The following is a 21,055-nucleotide window of genomic DNA, read 5'->3' on the forward strand; positions in this document are numbered from 1 at the left end:
CAGCCCTGGTGCTTACCACAGTTAATAGACCCCCCCCCCCCCCCATGCTTTCTAATAACCCGTTATGAAATATTCCACATGTAAAAAGCTATCGGTTTTGTGCCATGGTCGTTGTTTCCTGTTGTTGCCCTGTGGTCAATTCAGTGCCTCTCAGATGGTGCAGAGATGTCAATAAGCCGCGTGGCTTTAAGCTCAGATTTGGTCTCAAAAACCCAAACCTCGATCTATAGCCACTTGTTTGTTGTTCTAGTCTCATCTCAAGGCCCCCATGAGTCGTCATTTCATTCCTGATCAGGGCTTTTTTAACACTGCATACTGGAGTGCACCAGAGTGGAAGGTCTTTGGCTGGCAGGTCTCTCTCTCTCTCTCTCTCTCTCTCTCTCTCTCTCTCTTCCAAATGAAGACAAAGGCACCCATAAATACTCTGAAAGACTTTCATGTGCTGTCTTAACTCCATACATCTCTGTAAGTGTCTGTCTTCAGCTGCCGGCCTTGCTGGAGCTGAAGTCTGTGATGCCAGAGAGAAGCAAGGTCACTGAGGTCAGAGGTCAGGGTGCAAAGTGAGAAACTTTTCATTCTCCTTTTGTGCAAATTTCCATAACCTTTTAAGTAAAGTGACTCTTGAGTTAGTTCTACTGATAAAGGAACTAAAGGAGTTCTGATGCACAGGGACGTGAGGTGGGAGTAATGGTTGAAAACTGAAAGAATGCCTCTCAAAATCTCTTTATTCTTGTTACAGGTTTAGGTAACAAAGTGGCAGACTTGACGTGTCCTTAACTTCTTTTCAGTGGCTTTTCTTTGCCTATTTGTGCCCAGTTAGGTTGAATTTTTTTCTATTGGCAGCAAAGGACTTACTACAAAGAACTAAGTGTGTTTGTACGCAGGAACTACTAGGAACCAGGGAACCAGAGCCTCTGTTGATTCCGAGGGAATCGATTCTGTTGACATGCTGGTGAGGTCCCATAACTGTCTTTATGACATCATCCTTCCACCAGCCTCTGCCTTATTTTATTCTCCTCACCATGGGCCACTGTGATGTCTTCTAATGTCCCCATCAATTGTATGGCTGTGTGTTGTGGACAGGCCTTACACGGCTTCAGGTGAGAGATGAGGAACAAGCATTGTTCGTGTGGAAAAGCAGCATTCTTTCTGTTCAGTATTAAAGTATGCACAATGTCAGTGATACATGAGCTTCCTTCTGCGTTTCTCTGATCCACACCGCACGCCTGGCGGGATTAAACGGAAAGCAGTGCACCTTTGTCTCGCTCTAATAACATCTGTTACCCCCTCCCGTTGCTCCGCAGGAGTGCGAAGATGCTCCCAAATGCTTTAATTAGCATTTTTCCACACACACACATAAAAAAAAACCTCCCCCAGTCTGGTTTTTTATTTTTTTTATTGTTTTTTTTTTTATTGTTGTTGTTTCGTGTTTTTGTTTTTTCCTTGACTCTATGTTCCTGTCAGTCATAGAGACCGTGCAGTTGTATTTTGATGCTCAGAGAATTCGTTGAACCCCGTCTTGGTTTTTTCTCTATTGTCTCATGGGCCATTTGATTGACATGTGGAGGGGTTTTTTTTGTCTGGGTTGTGAACTAGCACCATGTCTTAATGTTAGAAACTGCACGTGCAATAAATTCAACATACTTTCAGTGAATTCAGTCCAGTAATAGTGTTCTCTGGGCCAGATTAAATTAACGTCAGTAACATCTTTTAACGTCCCTCGTATATGCAAAACCGTTCCCATGACTACTACTCATGTGTTGCACGTTCTTCAACCAATCAGGTATCATGTCTCACGTATCATGAATTTGCTTACTGAGAAAAAAAAAAATTATGAACGGCACCCTGTCCATCCTGAAATGTATATGACATTCCCACATACCAACTTAATGACTGGATCAAGGGCTTGAGGCAGAAATGTTCACTCCCACAGACATTTATGCTATGAAGAAAAGGAGGCAAAGTATGGTGAAGCTTTGTGAAAGCATGTTGATGTTTTTGTCTCTCATGAGGTATATTCTATATTCACTGTAGGTGAGAGAGAGAGAACCGAACACAAGAGTGGTCCTATGTCTTGAAAAGATGTGCCCGGTAAATAAGACATAGGAGATGATTGGATTGGTGTAGTTCTGGAGTCGATGGGTTTATTAACTCATTTAAGGAGTGATGCTTGCAAAAAAAAACATTTTTTTCTTTTTGCTCTAAATGGGACAGGAGCTTACCATATCAGTGGACTCGTGCTTTAACTGAATATCCTGAGTTGTATTTCTCAGAATTGGTTCATCAAAATTTCAGTAGCCTATGTTTCTACCACTTTAGAAATTTCTGTGTCCCTCCATGTTCTATACTGCCATGTTGGGTTGTAAAGAATTTCTTCAGCTCAGAGAGCAGTACCCTCAGGCAACGTTCTGGAGTTGGTAGTATAACTATTCTTACACGGATTGTTTCTCGCAGCTTTCCCAGACAACGACTGAATCTAGTTTTGGAATAAATTTCATCCGTAATCTAGGGATTTCCCTAAAATTGGACTAATCTTAATCAGGCCCTTTTCTTCAAGTCTAATTGTCACTCCTGCTTTAAACCATCATGCATCTGATTCAACCTGTGTGTGTGTGTGTGTGTGTGTGTGTGTGTGTGTGTGTGTGTGTGTGTGTGTGTGTGTGTGTGTGTGTGCGTGCGCGCAAGGCTAAAATGAAAAATGACCAAGATCAAAGAAACTTCTACCACTCAGCTGGAACAAAAAGAAGCCAGAAGAGTAATTTTAGTACTGTGTGTCGGTCTGTTCAGTTAAAACCAGCTTTTCAGGGCGATCAGGAGAGCTGGCTGTGGAAGGTGGTCATTGGACAGACCTTGTCTGACAGTTCAGCATGCAGAGAGTGGCACTTAAGAATCTGAGAGTGTCGTCTGTTTGTGACTCTGCACAGCTGTTATTGACGTCTCCATCCTGTGTGGGCCGGGCCATTGTGCTATATTTAGACTGTTGAGGTACTTGAGGTTCATTTCCAAGTTCTTTGAGACAACAGGTGGACCAGTCACCAAAGAAGCTGTTTGTGAAGCTATGGTTATATGGCTCAAAGAGGAAGCCCGCGTAAAATAGGCTCGTTGGCGCTGGATAGAGAAGCTCTTAGACAGTATTTGTGGTTTACAACCACAGTGCTGTTGCTTTTGGAGCACCAACGATTTTTTTTCCGCATGCTGAGCATATTGGTTGTCGCATAATGAAGTCATAATGAATCTTGGTTTGCTAATGAGTTCGGTGGTGGTGGTGGTGAGGGGGTGTTCCGAATGTTTTGGTTTATCCATTCGTCTGTTGTTTAGTCTCCAGGAGATGAAACAAATTCTGTTAATAGAAATCACAAAGATGTCGAGGCCAATTAGCAGAGCCCTCTATGAGGGGGGAAAAAAAGAGGGGAAAAAATGGAGAGAAAACAAAGTCGGTGTTTGATTGCTCAGTTCTTCAGTGAGTCGAGTTCTGTTGGGTAAAACTGGTTATCCAGGCTGGTGCTAGGTGAGAAACTGGTGGTTTAAAGCAGTCAGGAGACTGGTATGGCAGTGACTGAGGGAGGCTATATGTGGAAAGCTGTCTTCGACTGATAAAGGCCCCCTAGTGTACTCTGCTTTCTTGTATAGCCTGACACATAACCAATGACTCACAGTCCTCCCTTCTTACTGAGACAGTTCGAGGGACGGAGTTTGTCTAGTCTCTCACTGCACAGCTTCGACAAATTAAACCAGAGAGAGATGTTATTAAGCTTATGTCTCTATTCATGTTCACACACACAACTCTGAAAGGTCACAGTTGCCCCCCCCCCCCCCCTTCCATCCTTATACCCTAGATTTGCAATCTTCATCCAAGAATTTTAACTTAGAGATATGTTATTGCACACCCGATGGATATGAAATCCGCCGTGGGGGACCAAAAGAAGTCTTTGATTTTCGATTTGTTCATATGCCTCATGTAGTCGGAACACGCCGCTTGCTGATGCCCCATGGCGCTGACCTTTATCTCAATGTGTTAATAGTTCAGACGCTGCGTCTGGGGGGGGTTGGGGGGTGTTATGTGGGGGCTAGTGGAGTGACTTTGGCTGCTCACTATGACTTGGATCGGAGCAGTTCTCACAGATAACGCGGCAACTCTAACAGGCACTCTCTTGTAGAGACAGTCCTTTAGGACTCCCTCAAAGTTTCGAGATAGTTTGATTTTATGCACGCACAATAAAAAATTCAACTTAGGCAAGCAGCTCAAGTTCAGCTAAGCTATCTGGGGTGGTAATGAATGAAGAGTTATGAGTTTGAATCACAGGCTTGGTGGTTCTTTACTGATGTGAGCTTGAGACATGCACGTAACCCCCATGGTTACTCCAGAGGCATGCCATCTCTGACAGAGTACAAATGGTAAGTTGCTCTGGATAGAGAGCAACAGTGAAATGAACACAGTGGTGAAAATGCTACAGGTGACAGAGTGTACAAATAACAGCTCCCCGGGAAATTATCTCGACTAACTGAACATCTTGCCTCTCACCATGGCTGTGAGCAGCGCAAGTCATGTTTTTGCTCCTGAATGATTGAGGAGGCCAAGCGGTCGGCAGGGGCTTGCCCTGTGCCCGCCGGCCTGCTGGGGCAGCTTTGTTTCCAGCCGTTTCCGGAGCGGCTGGCCCTCTGTATTCAGATAAGACTCTGGGGTTCAGGGCTTTACGGGTCGTCGTAGTTGAATGGGCCCAGCAAGGAGTGACTCGGCACAGTGACCCGGCTGATTGGGACAGCGTCGGTTCACAGACACAGGTGTGCCCCTGACTGAACACTCAGCAGCAGAATAGAAGTGCATTCAAGAGCCATTAGGACATCAGTCATTCCTCCCAGAGTTCATCCCATCCAGAAATGCTTTTACGCTATTTACTCAACCAGCAAAGCCCCTTAAAACCATGAATTATTACCATGTTTACTGACTGACCTGTCAACGCTTCACCAGGGTTCAGTTGTTATGTTTCTTAATCAGACCGAATGTTATCAATAGGCAGTCAGATATCCCTGTTCCTGTTTGTTACTATGGCAACATCCATAATCAGCTGGGAGGACCATTGACATCTTGGGTATCTAGCTTTCTGAACCCATAGCTTCCAACTGCAGTAGACACGCTGCTAAGTAAGAGACATCTAAACTAAATGATTTACTAGCTGAGAGTCGAAGATGCACTCAGATGCCCTTCTTGTGTGTATAGCCTCAAAGATCTAAGACCGCCCTCTGGCCTCTTTCAGGCTGTCAGGTGGAATGTGCATTGGTGTTACCTTGGCTCTTTGGTTTGCTTACAGGGTAGTGTATGCTGAGCCTTTCAAATCTCTCCCTTTTTCTCCTTTTTTTTTTCTCTTTTTTCCCCTCCCGATCTCGTGAACGGCTTCCTCGGAATGATGACAGGTTAGCCTCTTGGGGTAGATTTTGGCATTGCTCCACTGACAAACTAATTTATACCAAGCCTTCAGGTCCTCCATGCCGTAAGAGGAGATTGAATATCAGTTTGTGGATAGGTTCTGTCTTGTCAAAAGCTTACTTCCCTCTGTTGCATTCCCCGTGGAATATAGACCACTGCCCTCCATATGTTCTATCATCGCTAACATTGTGTGGCTTGTTCTCTTATTGATGATGATGATGAGTCCTGAATGGTATAGATTAATCTTTGATTTTTATGTAGTCATTTGCAGCTGTGGGTGTCTGGCATTCTTTGCTGTTGTCAATAAGACATATGGCTGTTAAATGAGAATCAATCAGCCACTGTGCGTTTTCATAAAGTGGATGCAGGTTTAGTTCTCTCTTCTCTCTGACTGCATGTGAGTTTCCCCCCAAAAAAACTTACTGAACCTCTCTTTCCTCCTCAGATATCTGGAGTTTGGGAGTGATCCTTTTCATGTTGGTGTGTGGTCAGCCACCTTTCCAGGAGGCCAATGACAGCGAGACACTCACGATGATCATGGATTGTAAATACACCGTACCTGCCCATGTGTCCAGTGCCTGTAAAGAGTAAGTAGTAATCAGCATTGTCTTTGGTCTGTCAGGAGAACACCCCTGGTTCTCTGGTTCATTTGCCATTCTGCATTTGCACAGCCATGTGTAGATCATGGTTTGTTACCTTTTGAGAGTAAAGATATCACAAGTCACTGAGATGCAACTCCATTCAAACCAGTTCACTTAGGAACTGTCAGTGGTTAATGTTTTTGATGTGTCGCTCGTTTAGGGGTGTTATGAAAGACCACTGTCATTTACCTAAAAAGCCCAAAGTGGGTTTGTTAAGATGGATTTGGGTCATTGCCTGAAGCTCAGTTCACATGATTGAACATCTAAAGCCATGGTTACCCTCATTTCTCAGCCTGTGCATTGTAGGTTAGAAAGGTCAAAGCATAAAGCATTCTCATAAACACAGAGAAGGAGTGCTAGGAGAAAAGCCTTGTGTAGGTAGGCACTTGGTGAAAATGTTATACAACAGAAGTTCAATCCCATTATCTGATTGGTCAGGTTGAATCATATCTGTTTGCTTTCAGCAACAGTCATTGTCTGGGTAGGCTCAAAACAAACATTTGTTTTTCCAGTCATGCTAGCTGGAAGATCAGGTGGGCGACCACAGGCATGTTACTCATTGGGAAAAAAATATAACTGAAGAGTGAGTTCAAACATATGAATAAACCATGCAGCTGGTGTCCAGCTTTACAAAAATGTTTTATGAACATGGATACTTAAATCATACAGAGAGAGAGAGAGCTAGCTATGCCCTGTAAATGGGTTTTGGTCCTAGTGAAAGGCGAGGCAGAAACAAGAACATTCGTTTGGCTGGCAGAGGGTCGGTGCTCGGGTTAAATCACGTATGATGGGTTGACACTAGGTTTCTGTTTATGCCCCCATGTCAAACTCCATGGTTACGTAAGAGATAATCCACAAACTTGTGTAGAGAAGCTAGACCCAATATCTCTCTCTCTCTCTCTCTTTCTCTTTCTCTCTCTCTCTCTCTCTTTCTCTTTCCCCCGCCAGGCTTTTTACCACTGTGAATGGTGGGTTGTTAGCGTATTAAGAGTTGGGTCGACACATGCCTTTTTTGGCAGTGAGATCTTTGTGTTGCCAGTTCGAGCTTGACTGCTCCAGGCTTTACCCTGTTGTATCTGAATGGGAATTTCATTTTATTGCAGGGGATTGCCAATACTAATCGTGTTTTACAAGGCTGACATTGAAACCTTAAATTGGGCTGTGACTTCTCTCCGTCAAGAAAAGAGAACCTTTTAAGTTTTTGTCCATCCTTTGAGTTACTTTTTCTCAGAGCATTACTTTCGTATGCTGTTCCTTTTCTTTTCTGGTTTGTAAACTGCTGTAAGGGAATGCATATCTTTAAAATCAGATGTGACTGCAGCTCTCAGAGGCCTTTTCTTCTTCTTCGCTTCGGTGTCTGTTTTGGCAAGACCAGACGGATGCTGCTATTTTGACTCCCTGAACATGAAGGTCCTTCCCTTTCTTTTGCTTTAATGTTTACAACAATGTCCTTCCGTGATTATTCAAGTCACTGTCTGTTCCGTCTCTCTCAGGGCAGAAATACATTTGAATGTTCCAAGTAAAGACATGGAAAGTTTTCGCAGAGGCTTTACAGGCCATGCTTTTCACAGCGCAGTCAAAACGTGATGATTGACGGCTGTTTTAGTTTCTATCGGTTTCCAAATTTCCATCCAAGTTTCCAGCGAGTTGTTGAAATGTGTTGAATTGACATTGGTCCTTTTAAAAGGTTCAGTTTGAGGTATCTGGAAAGTGCTCTGTCTGTGTTGAATTAGCCTCTATGTTACACAATCAGATTGATCATAATCTAGAACATGAACATCTCTAATTTTAAACTGCACTTTGCGATCTTTGTCTCCAAAGATGGGCAAGCTTTTGCTTGAAGTAATGACCACTGATCTCTTGTCCTTGATAAGGCTTTAATCACCCATCTGTCTCTATCTGTCAGTCTTCAGCAAGCCTGAAGATAGGTTCCTTTTTTCAGTTTCAGATTTGCTTTTAATCAATTAAATGTCCTCTGAAGACTGGTTTAAAAAAAAAAAAAGTAATCAAAGAATCGGGCATCGGTTTCAAGAATCAAACTTGATGGTCTCCATAAGACTGCCATGTCGTATTTAAGACTATTCTTTTTTTTAACAGACTGCAGCATGACTTATCCCTGGATGGGATTTGCACAGTCATCTTTGTTCTTAATCCAGGCCCTTCAGCAAGGCGTTTAGTCCAAGACTTACTCAATGGCTAACCCTTCCCAGTGTAAGGGTGCATTGCCTTGGTGCTCTGTTTTTGTTTTTCCGTCTTTGTTCTTCACCAAATGAGGACATAAAAAAGGTATTTTTTTCTGTGGAGCGGTATTATTTTGGACAGGGTCAAAGAGACCCTCTGAATTATGATCATTACAAGTGCTCCACCCCTCCCCAGAGGTTAGCATGTTCGACAGTTAGCGCGGCTAACAAACGAGTTTAGGACATGCTAATGAACAGGTGTGGCTTTCTACATGGTTAGCGTGGCACTAATTGGCTGTTGGCGTGTCTTTGACCTCTTTGGGAGTTGTCTGGCTGCAGGGCCAGGGAAAACTGCTGAGTCAGCACCAATTACTCAGCTTTAACCTGTCAGCAGAGAAGCCTAAGCCTTTATAGCCGCGCGGGTTGGCTTTAGCCTCCTGCAGTCAGGCCCAAGAAAACATATCTTGTTTGTTTGTTTGTTTGTTTATTTTTGTTAATATTTGGGGCATTTTCTTCCCCCAGTGAGAGGGCTACTTGTAGTTGTCACGATTCAGATTCTTCTGTGCTTGTTATTTTGAGCTATTAAAAGATGAAAGTAATCCCTTTTTTAGCCCCCCCCCCCCCCCCCCAAAGAAAATGGGATGTTTTTTGCCCTTGGTATTGTATGAATTCTCAGTGCTGCTGCACTCAGTTTTTAATAAATATGGTAATGTTTGCATTTCCTGCCCTATTGAAGTGGGACATTTCTCTCTCTGAAACAGGTTAGGGCTCAGTCTAGATTAGGAAGTCTGTGTTTGAGTGTTTATTTTCCCACTTTCCCAACCACCTTGGAAAGTCTATTTTTCCCCTACTTTTGTTTCTCTTCTCCCTTCAAATATAACTGCAACCTCATCATTCGACATCTTTGTGATTGGCGTCTCACCACAAATGGTATTTCACCTTATGGAGGACTTTTTAAGGTATCACAGCCATAGTAGCAGCCTAAAGTCATGGGAGCAAATAACTGGCAGAGAAGACAGAAGCTCAGCAGAAATGCTAACGGTGAAATGACTTGTCTGACCCGAGTTAGTCTTACTAAAACTACTTCATCTCCAACATAAAGGTTCAGCACATTCAGCTGTGGATTCCAAGTCATTAGTACTTCTCTCTTTCTCTCTCCCTCTCTCTCTCTTTCTCTCTCTCTCTCTCTCGCTCTGTTTCTTCTGCTCTGGAAAAATTAATACAAATGGAGCCCATTAGTTCTGTTATAATGTGTGCAAATGACCCTGCCATTTAGGTTCATAGGAGACTTTGGCACTCACTATATAAATGGAGACACGGCTCCACTTTTACAAATGCACACAGAACCCCTCAGAGAACTGAGCACAAAAGCCTGAGAGAGAGGGAGAGAGAGAGGGAGGCAGGCAGGAGGTGGAATCATTTAGCTGTTACCATCATCCTCCCTTTGTCAATTGTGTAAAATATCCTCTCTTTGGGCTGTACCTTCTCCTGTGTTCAATCCCTTGGATTCTTCTGCAAATTCCTCCCGTAGTGTCCCTTCCGTTCCTTCCCCCTGCTTGTGTTTAACCTTGGCACTTTTTCCATAAACATCCTCCCGATGTCTGTGCCACTGCAAGTGTGTTTTTGTTGGTGTTTTGTTTTTTTGTTTTTTTGTTTTTGGTTTTGGGTTTTTTTTTTCAGTCAGATTTAAGCAGATGTTAAATCCACTGTATCTCCTGTCTGGTCAGCTAGGATTCTCTCTGTCCATGATTGTATAATGATAGCCAACATTTTCTGCTCTGTCTCTTAAAGAGACCTGCCATTCATGGGTAATGGAAGATGATCTTGGCTGGCAGGACTATTCAATGTGTGGTTAAAATGGTTGCAAACAGTGGCTAGTGAAAGAATGCGGCTTGACCACCATCTGGTGCTTTGAGTGTGTAAAGGACAACTTTAGTGAATCATTTATTTGAACATTTGGTGTTTATCTATTTATTTCATTATTTACTTCCTTTATTTTCCTCTTTTAGAGACGTTTTGGTGCTGTAAAGAAACACAATACAGCCTGAATCAGATGGTCACTGGAAGGAGAAAAAGGAATTTTAATGGGTTAGTTTCCTTGTGGTAGCATGCTGGTACATGCAGGAATTTTTTATGGTTTTAGAAAATAGATATTGCATTCCAGAAGTACCTGCAGTAGCATTTCATTCATTGGAGACATACCAAAGGTACATTTAGATAACACAGTTAAATTGTTTTTTTTGTTTGTTTGTTTTTCTCTCTCCTCAAAAGAAAGGCCAAAGGAAACACCCTCCTTTCATGACTAACATATCCTGTTCAGTTTCAATTCCCATTTACAATTGATGGTCTTCAAGTTTCCAGAGTTTTCCAACACTTTCATCCTAGACTTGTTGGCAGACTGCAGCCATTTATGTTGCCTGCGGTTTATTCAGTTGGATATGATCAGGCTGATTGATTTACTGTTTTCTCTGCCTTATTGATGTGCCCATACCCAAACTGACCTGTAGAGGCATTCATACAGCCCCGCCCTGTAAAACACAGCGGAGAGAGAGAGAGAGAGAAAAACAGAGAGAGAGAGGACTGATGGTTTTCCTCACGAGGGTAAATGCCTTGGGATTGTGTCACGGCCACACTTTCACAATCAGCATGGATAGAAAAAAAAAAAAGAATGAAAGAATGAAAGAAAGGGGGGGAAAGGCCGTTATCAGCTCTGTGCCATTCTCCTGATAGGCAGCGGGCGTAGAGTGGCCCAGGAGCTCATCCCTGACAGGAAACTGACAGGCCAGAGAGAGCCAATGTCGATGAACAGCTTAGAGGAACACATAAACACCTCACACTTGGATTTTACCCATCTAGCACAGAAACTGTTTGGCTACCATCTCTCTGTCTGTCTCTCTCTCTCTCTCTCTCTCTCTCACTCTTGACTTTCTCTTTTCAGACTTTGTGTCTGATAGGGGTACTGTTAGCATAGCAACATATAGCCACTGCGGGAAAGTTGCAGACCAAACGAGGGCAGGACATTAACAACACTGTGGGGTTTTTTTCCCCCACTATTTCTTCACAAGCTGCTTTTTGTCATGTGTCATTCATTGTGTTAGCCTTCTTGGAGTTGTTTTGATTTCAGTGTCATCAATGTAAAAGATGTATCAATTGATTTTATTGTAGTTTACTTTTCCAAATTTTTCTGTAAACTCCAAAGGCATTTTTGGTCCAGTTTCATCTGGCGATCCCTCTCTCAGAAATAGCTGTTATTTGAAGGCAAACTGCGTTAAGAGGATTAAATTTGATACTCTCCGGATTGCGTAACTTCCCACAGTCTCATTAACGGACTATCTCTGTTTTCATACGTTGAATTTGCATTTTAAATTTCCGCCATTAGGAACTGACCCCTCCGTCTGTCTTACCTCACCCGGCTCATCACTCCACGAACCTGAAGGCTTTCACCAAAGAAAAAGAAAAAGAAAAGATCGGTGAATGTCTCTGACAGATAAGCATAATTTGAGCAGTAGAGCGACCCAGTTTTTTTTTCCAAGGGGCCACGTAAATGGCCAAGTGTGAATACAGGAAAGCATTACTGTCACTCCCAGGCTGCTGGAGACCCATCCACGCTCTTAGAAAGGAATAAATGCATTTTAAATAAGTCCTTTTCTTTCCCCGTGCTGTGGAGGATGCTTTTACGGCATGGCACAGGAATGGAAGGCCTTAGCGTCGGTATGAATATTTTATTGACAAATGTGTAAAAATTGATGTGGGTAGGGAGTAAATTGTTGGCTTGGATTTAAGCGGTGTCCCGTTTCCCTCGGCCCAGAAGCTGTGAGGGCGGTGTTGTATTCTCTGAGTACGCAGCCATTCACTGTGAAGAGACAGTGCAGGGCAGGGAATTAATAATAAAAAAAAACATGTCAGATGGAGTATGCTGACATACTTTTTGATTAGAGCCTCCACAAATAAAGGCAATCAGGTCATTTATACATCTGTTAAAAAAATAAAAACCTCATTGAAGAGTTCAGCCCTTGAACTACAACAGTAGAGTCAAGATTCTCTCGGCTGCATTGCTTCGACATGCGTGTGTTGCTATGTGTTGGTTTCAACTGCACATCTGAAGAGCATTTTAATGAGGCCGGTGTGACAGATACCGGATTCGAACCCCTGTCCCAGCATGACACTGTCATCACCAATCACGGTTTTGTTTTGTTCTTTTCTGCCCGATGGCAGCCTCCTGTGAGGTAGCTGTACCCAGTACACAGTTTTGGAAATATCTATGCACAAATGAAACACAAAAACACTGACTATGAAAGTAAATCAAGGGACAATTAAGAGTGTAAGTTCAAATATGCAGGGAGATATATATATACACACAAACATACATACATATGTGTATGAGTGTATGTATGTATGTATGTATGTATGTGTATATATATACATATATATACATATATATATATATATGTGTGTGTGTGTGTGTGTGTGCGTGTGTGTGTGTATATATATATATATATATATATATATATATATATGTATACATACACACACGCGCACACACACACATATGTATGTGTATATACACGTTTGTGTGTATATATATATATATATATATATATATATATATATATATATATATATATATATATATACCTGAATGATAACCTGGTCATTCAGTACCTGGATTTTTTCTTCTCTGATGGCACGGGCATATTCCAGGACGACAATGCCAAGATTCATCGGGCTCAAATTGTGAAAGAGTGGTTCAGGGAGCATGCGGAATCATTTTCATACATGAATTGGCCACCACAGAGTCCTGACCTCAACCCCGCTGAAAGGGAAGCTAGAGAAGACTTTACAGAGTGGTTCGACTCTCCTCTCGTCAATACAAGATCTCAGCCAAAAATTAATGCAACTCTAGATGGAAATAAATGTTGTGATGTTGCATAAGGTTGTCGAAACAATGCGGCTGTGAATGCGTGCCGTAATCAAAGCTAACGGCAGTCCAACGAAATATTAGAGTGTGTGACTTTCTTTTTGGCCAGGCAGTGTATATGTATACACATGCATATATACATACATACATACATATATACATACATACATATACAGTGTATATATTTGATCATACGGAGCGGCCTGTGCTCCACTTGATTTTTTTTGTTCCTCCGTCCCTGTTGTGCGTGAAATGTATAGTGAAAAATATTCATCTTTTAGTCAATTACTTTTTTTTTTTTTTCTCCATTCCCCCAAAATCTTATCTCTATCGGTGAATAAGTTTAGAGGAGACTTGGCCGCCAATCCAGAGGAGATTTGCAGGCTAAGGTTGTAAGCCCGTCTGGTCTCCGGAGCACTTTCATGGCAGCTGAACACTAATTTGGCCGTGTGCGTGCGGCGAATGCCGATGTGACCGGGGAAAACGGGAGCGCTTCAGTCCCCGTGCGCACCGTGAGGAGGAGGAGCGAGCACTCTGAGAAGCAATATGACTCGATTTCTCCCCCCTGTACAGGAGCATAACTCGCCGTCTAATGATCAAATCAGCGAGCTCTCCTGTGTGTGGCGACTCACTGGAACCTATGATATAGCCTCGCCAGCACTTTCGGAGAGCCACCAGCCACCGGCAGGGACATGAGAGGGATTCAGAAATCCGTAAAATGTGAACTGACTGGCCGCTAAGCGAGTGCGGTGAAATAAATGGTGACTTTTAATTGGCAGTTAGCACAACCATGGAAACACAAAATAGCAACAACACACACAGTCAGATTGGTATTGCAGACAGACCTTGGTTTGTCATTTTTAACAGACATGCCAGGGTTCGGTGAAAGGCAAATAGGACAGAGAAATAAGATGATGTTTTACCTTTTTACATAACTGATAGGTTTGTTAAACTGCAATTTAGTCTTATTGGTAGACAAAGCCTCTGCAGTTTGCATGGTTGAAATACAGCCAGTAAAACAGAATAAATACAAGGTTTTATTTCGCAGTGTGAATATTAATATCGGTCCTGTAGATCCAGTGACGATATCCAAAAATGTGTCCAGTTACTCGTTTTGTTAATGTGTGCACTCTTATTAGATAGTCCATACTTTTCTACAAGTCACAAGGAGTTTGTTTTTGTAGGGGGAAAAGTTGGTAATTATAGACACTTGAATTTCAGAGTTTTATGAAAATACTAGGATTTAGGAGCTATGGAGAGAAGATTGTTTAAATATTTCATAACAGATTTTCATGCACCCTGCTGGGTTGTGTGAGGTAAATCTTGATAAAGGTTGTTGCAGTGACTAATGTAGGCATTTCTCTATCCACAGAGACACTGTTTTTTCTGGCCCAGCTTCAGAGTACATCTGATTTTATTAATAAAAAGATCAGTGCATGAGTGTAATCAAATGTACCAGAGCTAGTGCAACAGGAGGCCAAGCAGAGAAACACTGTCCTAGAATGAATGTGTGTAGTCAAACATACAGCACCAGCATGCTTGTCTAAATATCTCTCTCTGTCTCTCTCCCTCTCTCTCTCTTTCTCTCTCTCTCTCTCTCTCTCTCTCTTTCCATCTATTTCTCTCTCTCTCCATCTCTCTTTCCATCTCTTTCTCTCTCTCTCTCTCTCTCTTTCCATCTCCCTCTCTCTCTCTGCAGTCTGATAAACCGCATGCTACAGCGAGACCCGAAGCGTCGGGCATCTCTGGAGGAGATTGAGAGTCACGCCTGGCTGCAGGGGGTTGATCCATCTCCTGCCACCAAATACAGCACCCCTCTGGTGTCCCATAAGAACCTGTCTGAGGAAGAACACAACAGCATCATCCAGCGCATGGTCCTCGGTGACATATCGGACCGTGAAGCCATCATCGAGTAAGAGACGCCACGAGTGTTCGACCCATCTGAAATTTTCTTTGTTCTGCTTCTGTCTTAAGTTAATTACATGTTCTGTCTTTCAGTATCTGTTTGACTAGCACTTTGACTCTTTGAGACTCTTACGCTCTCAACCTCTCTCTCTCTCTCTCTCCACACTGTTTACTGTCCTGAGGTGAATTGTCATTTTCGTCATTGATTAAGTGATTACTACAAGGGGGTGAATTAATGAAATATCTCAGTAATACAGTGTTTTAGCTAGTTCAGGGCACGCATTGATTGGGCATAGTGAAAAAGGAGAGAGAGAGAGAGAAGGGGAAAATAATAGCGTGATGCCCCAGAGATTGCACTAGCTATTGCGTCGTGTCATCCATCACCTGCTACAGACAAGTTAATTCCAAGAAAAGCCAATTCCGTGATCATTATGAGAAGATGAATCTGGCATGCGAAAAAAGGCAGCGTGTGCCGTATTGTAATCCGTCACAGACTTGAGATTACTTTGCCTTTTGTGTTTCATGTCGACGGGGGGGGTTACTAGTCCTCCTCCTCGGTTTATGACACTTTCCCGTCGTCAATGGGGCGTGGAGTGACTGTAATGTTGGTAGAGGTTGTGCGTGGAAGGCCCTGGAAATCTCCGCGATGCTTCAGAGTCGACATCAAGTCTCTCGTTTTTCATCGCTTCTGGGCGACAGGGGAAACCCCCACTGCTACGCCAAGCTGTCATTCCGCCTGGGAAACTGAGGAGAAGCTGTGTGCCGGGGATGGCGTGGTTAGGGTTCAAATCGTGACCTTCCCCGTTCCAGTTCGCTCGTGGCGACTTGAGACGTCTCAGTTTGTGGCTCGCTCCTACGGCAATGAAAGGACATCACAGACTTTTCTTGCAGCGATTCGGAGTGCGCCGAAGGCGTTTCTGCAGAGCATCGACTGCGAGACACCAGCTAAAGGGCATGAATAATACTTTAAAGTCGTGAACTTTAAAGACCGTCCTTGTCTCTAAGACACGGGGAGATGCTGCGAAGATCAAAGATGTTTGTGGTAGTAACATCGACAGCCTATTAAAAAGCTCCCTGGGTTTTCGCAGAGTGTGCAAGGGAGTGAAAGCAGTCAGACGGAGAGCTCGGGGGTTGTGCGCTTTCACGTTTACTCTTTATAAGTGTTGTTTGAGGGGTTATTGTCTTTGCCTGGCTTTTGTCTCTCCACTGCTCGGCTGCAGTGAGAGTTCATTTGTTTATTCGTTATTGGGCAGAGAAAAGACGAAGAGGCAGCAAAAGCATTCCCAGTTTGTCAGGCGACCGAGCGCTGCCGAGATAGGGCTAGCTGTTTCCAGCTCCATTAAACTAACCTCAGGAAAGGTCGAGCACCAGATACACATGAAAAATCAATACTCTGTTGACATAACAACAAATAATAACCCCAGACTTACTGTAAGTTAAGAATATGTAGGCAGAGGGGGATGCCCGTGAGAGACAAGAGGTGTTAGCAGCCTATCGGTGTATGGCTGCATAGGTCATCAACGGGTTCCTCACCCTTGTAGATGTTTTACAGTTTTCATTATCGGGTCTCTTGTACGGTCTTGCTGTTTCTCTGACGCCTTTTGCCATCGTAAACTAACTTCTCTGTCTTTGCTTCTCCTCCCCAGAGCCTTGGAGACTAATAAATACAACCACATCACTGCTACCTACTTCCTGCTGGCCGAGAGGATCCTCAGGGAGAAGCAGGAGAAGGAGGTCCAGCCGCGTTCCTCCAGCCCGAGTAACATCAAGGCTCACTTCAGGTAACTAACTCCCTGCCCCTCTCTAGGGACCTGCTGTCAGTCCGGCTCAACCCTGAGCTTTAACAGAATACAGAGGAGAGAGAGAGAGAGTCTGTTCTAACATTCTCAGAAAAGTAACCACTCGTGCCGAGGCCAAAGCCTCCATTGATTTCAGTGGCCCTGGAATATTCTGTCGACTTCTATTGACTCATATGACACCATTACCCTTTCCTTCCTTTAAGCCCCTGTGCCTGTTACTGCACACTGACAGCGCTAGGTTGTTACAGTTGTTAAATGTCCTGAGAGGCTACAAATCTGGCCAGTATTTCTCTGTTTCTCTCCTGCTAACTGTCTCTAGAATGATTTAAAAAAAAAAAAAAAAAACGATGAATGGGACGTTAAAAAAGGATAGAGGACAAGTTTAGGTGTTACACAATGAGAACAGAGTAATAAGTACTAACAGGTCCTTACAGTGTTTTGTCATGGCCTTGTGAATAACCTTCAAGTCTTTCTCAAGTGACTCTCACCACCAGCCTAGATCTGTATGGTGTGGAATTCCGTAATAGACTCCCCATGTCGGCCAGTCTACTGAACGTCCCAATCTCTGTCTCCCACCGTTCTGTGTGTCTGTGTGTGTATATGGGTGTGTGTTTCTTTGTTTGTGCCTGTATATGGGTGTGTGTGTGTATGTGTGTCTGTGTGGACAGCTAGCATTTCGGCTTCTCGTGCAGTGAACCTCTTGTGTGATGACAAATGTGTTTAAGGGATGTGACAGAAATTGCTTTTGGACTGACCTAGAAAATCTGCCAGGCTGCTCCTCTCCGGGGCTGAGGAAGAGAGAGCACCACAGGGGGATTAGCACTCAGATGTGTATCAGATGTGCATTCGCATTCCATGTCCTCCGTGTGGTGATCATTCAAATATGGCCATAAGGACCCTTCTGTTATCTGAATTTAAATGTTAAAAGCATAATGAAAACAACTTCTGATCCATGCTGTCTGACTCAGTTGCACTGACAAGCATATGTTTTGCATTAGCCAATCTTAGATCATGCCCAGCGTTCTCTTGATCTCAGGCATCATCATGGACAGTGGCTCTGTGTAGATCTGTAAACATTTGCACGCCACAGGTACTATGATGGCAGTGGCAGTGAATTACAGTTGTCGAGCATTTATGTAGTGACAGACCTGTTTGGAGGAGCAAGGGCAAGGGACAGGAAGGGTGCGGTAAAACTAGAGAGATACAACATCTCTAAACCTTTAGCTGTAGACGCGATTCAGCTAAGCCGCAACAGGAGCACAGAAAAAGAAGCCAGGGGCCCTTGGTCCAAACGCAGTCAGGAGGCAAACACAAGTGGCACTGCTCTTGTGGACTTCACTGTTGTCCTTGTATTGTGAGTCTTGCCTTTTGTTAAAGCCAACTGACGTTCTGTTTGTCCGGCTTGTTGCCATGCCAACGCAGACTGTATGGGCTGTAGTTATGACGACCTGAGAACACAGACGGCTCAGTTGAAGGATGATGTCCGTCTGTAATACGCTGTAATCGATATTTCAGACTGTTTTCTCCTTTTGTTTGTGCTGCTCTTGAATGTCGGCTCAGTGTGGACCATGTCCTTTCATTCAGCCGAGTATTAAGTTTAGCGGCGCAACATGGAGTCTGCAAGTCGTTGTGTTTTTTTTTTTTTCTTCTTTTTTTTTTTTCTTTTTTTTTATCCTTTGTCATCCCATTCAGTGGCTTTTAAAGAACTGGCAGAGGAATCAGATCTGCTTTTTGTCAGCTTCTGTCTAGAGCCCATTAGAACTGAAGTGGATGCTGTGTTGATAAAGAGTGTCTATGGCCTTGTGGAAAATTCTACAACAAGTCTTGGTTGTTTCCCTGCAAGTTTTTCAAACTTTCTGTTATTTAAGAACTTGATATTTGGCTTAGTAACAGGTATTTAAGCATTTAAACAATAGATGACTTGATAATGGTGGATTCTTTCATCTTGTCTCTATGCAGGCAATCCTGGCCAACTAAAATTGACATGCATCAGGACATTGAAGACAGTCTAGCTGCCTCTTCAATCTCCCATGCAGGGGGACCGCAATCTCCAGCACGCAGTGCTGAGAACCTGCTTAATGGACACCGCACTAAAGGTCTGCTGGAACTGGGCCGGCGGGAAGACACCACTGATGGTGCCAGTGGCTGTGCCCCTCCAGGTCCTCCTGGCTCTGTAACCCAGAGCCCTCTCAAACCTGGCAACATGCCCCCACTGGCAGCCTCCGCCTCCAGCTCCTCCTCCAAGCAGCGCACTTGCCTGTTCCGGGTGGAGGAGGATGAGGAAGAAGAGGAAGAGCAGGAGCCTTCGCCCTTACCCACCCAGGTGGTCCTACGTCGGAAACCCCCTTCCATCACCAACCGGCTGACGTCGCGTAAGAGCGCGCCGGTGCTCAACCAGATCTTCGAGGAGGAGGGTGAGTCGGACGACGACTTCGACATGGACGAGAGCCTGCCGCCCAAGCTGAGCCGGCTGAAGATGAACATGGCCTCGCCTGGCACGGCGCAGAAGCGCTACCACCGGCGCAAGAGCCAGGGCCGCGGCTCCAGCTGCTCCAGCTCGGAGACGAGCGACGACGACTCGGAGAGCCACCGCAGGCGGCTGGACAAAGACTCGGGATTCACCTACAGCTGGAACCGCAGGGACAGCAGCGAAGGGCCACCCGGGAACTCCGGAGGCAACGGGGGCGGTAGCACAGGCGGCGGACAGAGTAAACCACCCGGGGAGGGCAACTCAGGGCCGGACAGAGGCAGTCCCCCTGGTGGTGGGGGTGGAGGTGGAGGAGGAGGTGGTGGTAACGGTAACGGAGGAGGAGGGGGCGGAGGTGGAGGAGGCACGAAAGGACAAGGCAGTCCCTCAAGCTGCTCCAACGGCAGCAACAACAACAACCCCTCGTCTGGGTCGACCCGCAGCTCGACCAGAAGCCCCGGGGAACTGGTGGAGAGCCTGAAGCTTATGAGCCTCTGTCTTAGCTCCCAGTTCCAGCACCGCAACGGAGGGGGTGGCGGGGGCGGTCCTAGAGGTCGCTTCATCATTGATCCTCAGAGCCTATCAAGCGTCAAGGTGCAGGAGAAATCCACTTGGAAGATGTGCATTGGCTCCAATGGCAGCTTGGACAAGGTTTCTATGTCAAACCCCAACCTGGCTGGTGGTGGACAGGAACGGTACCCGGACCAAACGGCAGTCATGCTAAACGAACTGGGCCTGGCCAAGGAGAACAAGATGAACTTAAAGAGCAATGTGCTTCAGCTACCTCTGTGTGAAAAGACCATCTCTGTGAACATCCAGAGGAGCCCCAGGGAGGGGCTCCTCTGTACCTCCGCCCAGGCCAGCTGCTGCCAGGTCATATGATCGGCAGTCAGCCAGCATTCCCGTGGATCTTGCCCGTCGCCACATTTGTAGCGTAAACAGTGACTTGAGCACTCTTCCAGTAGCTATGGATGACCTCTCAAAACTACCACACCTTTTGAATCTGCCTTCTATATCGTCTTAAAATCATTCTCCCAGATTATTATTTATTTATACATATATATCTATATATGTGTGTATTTTTTCCCTCAGTTTGACCTGTGATTTAACAAGGTGCACGCTGCTAGCCCCCCCCCCCCTTTTTTTTTTCCTTTTTTAATACCATTTTTCACCCTATTTGTCTGCCATATTTGATCAGTTTTGTCTTTTGGGTTTGGCTTCCCGTGAAAAGCACTCAAAGTTAATTCCAAGGAAAGAATGGAGTCTCTTATCTTTTAAATATAGACAAATCAATTTTATTTTAGGACAAAAAAAATAAAAATTAATCGAGAAATATCAAAATTGAAAAGACCAAAATTTGGACAGAGTAGCATGCAGTAGCTAAGGAAGTGAGCACTTATGACAGGCTAAAAATACTCGCCTCATAAAACCCAGACCCAGATGCTTACCTGTAGAATGTATTGGACGAGTAATATTATCACGGCAGGTAATAAAAGCAATAGTAGCCTTGGAGAAGCCTTGGGGGTTGGGGGTTGGGGTGAGGGTAACATGTTTCTGCATTAATGCCCCTGAGTTTAAGTCTTAAATTAGTGACCAATTTTGAAGACAGAAAATATGCCCTGGTGGAGCTGATTAACACGTTAGCCTTTATACTAATCTGAGAGGGATGAAGCTGATCCCTGAAGTGTGTTTTCCTGACATCACACACAGACAATCTGTT

At 44.3% G+C, this 21,055-nt stretch overlaps 1 protein-coding gene across 1 annotated transcript in view; it reads left to right on the plus strand.

Moving 5' to 3' along the window:
- Positions 1 to 20,290, plus strand: part of snrka (SNF related kinase a) — a 31,522-nt gene extending 11,232 nt beyond the window's left edge. Inside the window, exons 3-6 of the mRNA XM_030782091.1 lie at positions 5,871 to 6,012; positions 14,864 to 15,076; positions 16,716 to 16,850; positions 18,828 to 20,290. Coding sequence (XP_030637951.1) covers positions 5,871 to 6,012; positions 14,864 to 15,076; positions 16,716 to 16,850; positions 18,828 to 20,217 — 1,880 coding nt within the window. The 3' untranslated portion in view covers positions 20,218 to 20,290. The remainder of the gene's footprint in view (positions 1 to 5,870; positions 6,013 to 14,863; positions 15,077 to 16,715; positions 16,851 to 18,827) is intronic.
- The last annotated feature ends 765 nt before the right edge of the window (positions 20,291 to 21,055 follow it).

This window comes from Chanos chanos, chromosome 8 (assembly GCF_902362185.1).
Source record: "Chanos chanos chromosome 8, fChaCha1.1, whole genome shotgun sequence".
NCBI classification, from domain to species: Eukaryota; Metazoa; Chordata; class Actinopteri; order Gonorynchiformes; family Chanidae; genus Chanos; species Chanos chanos.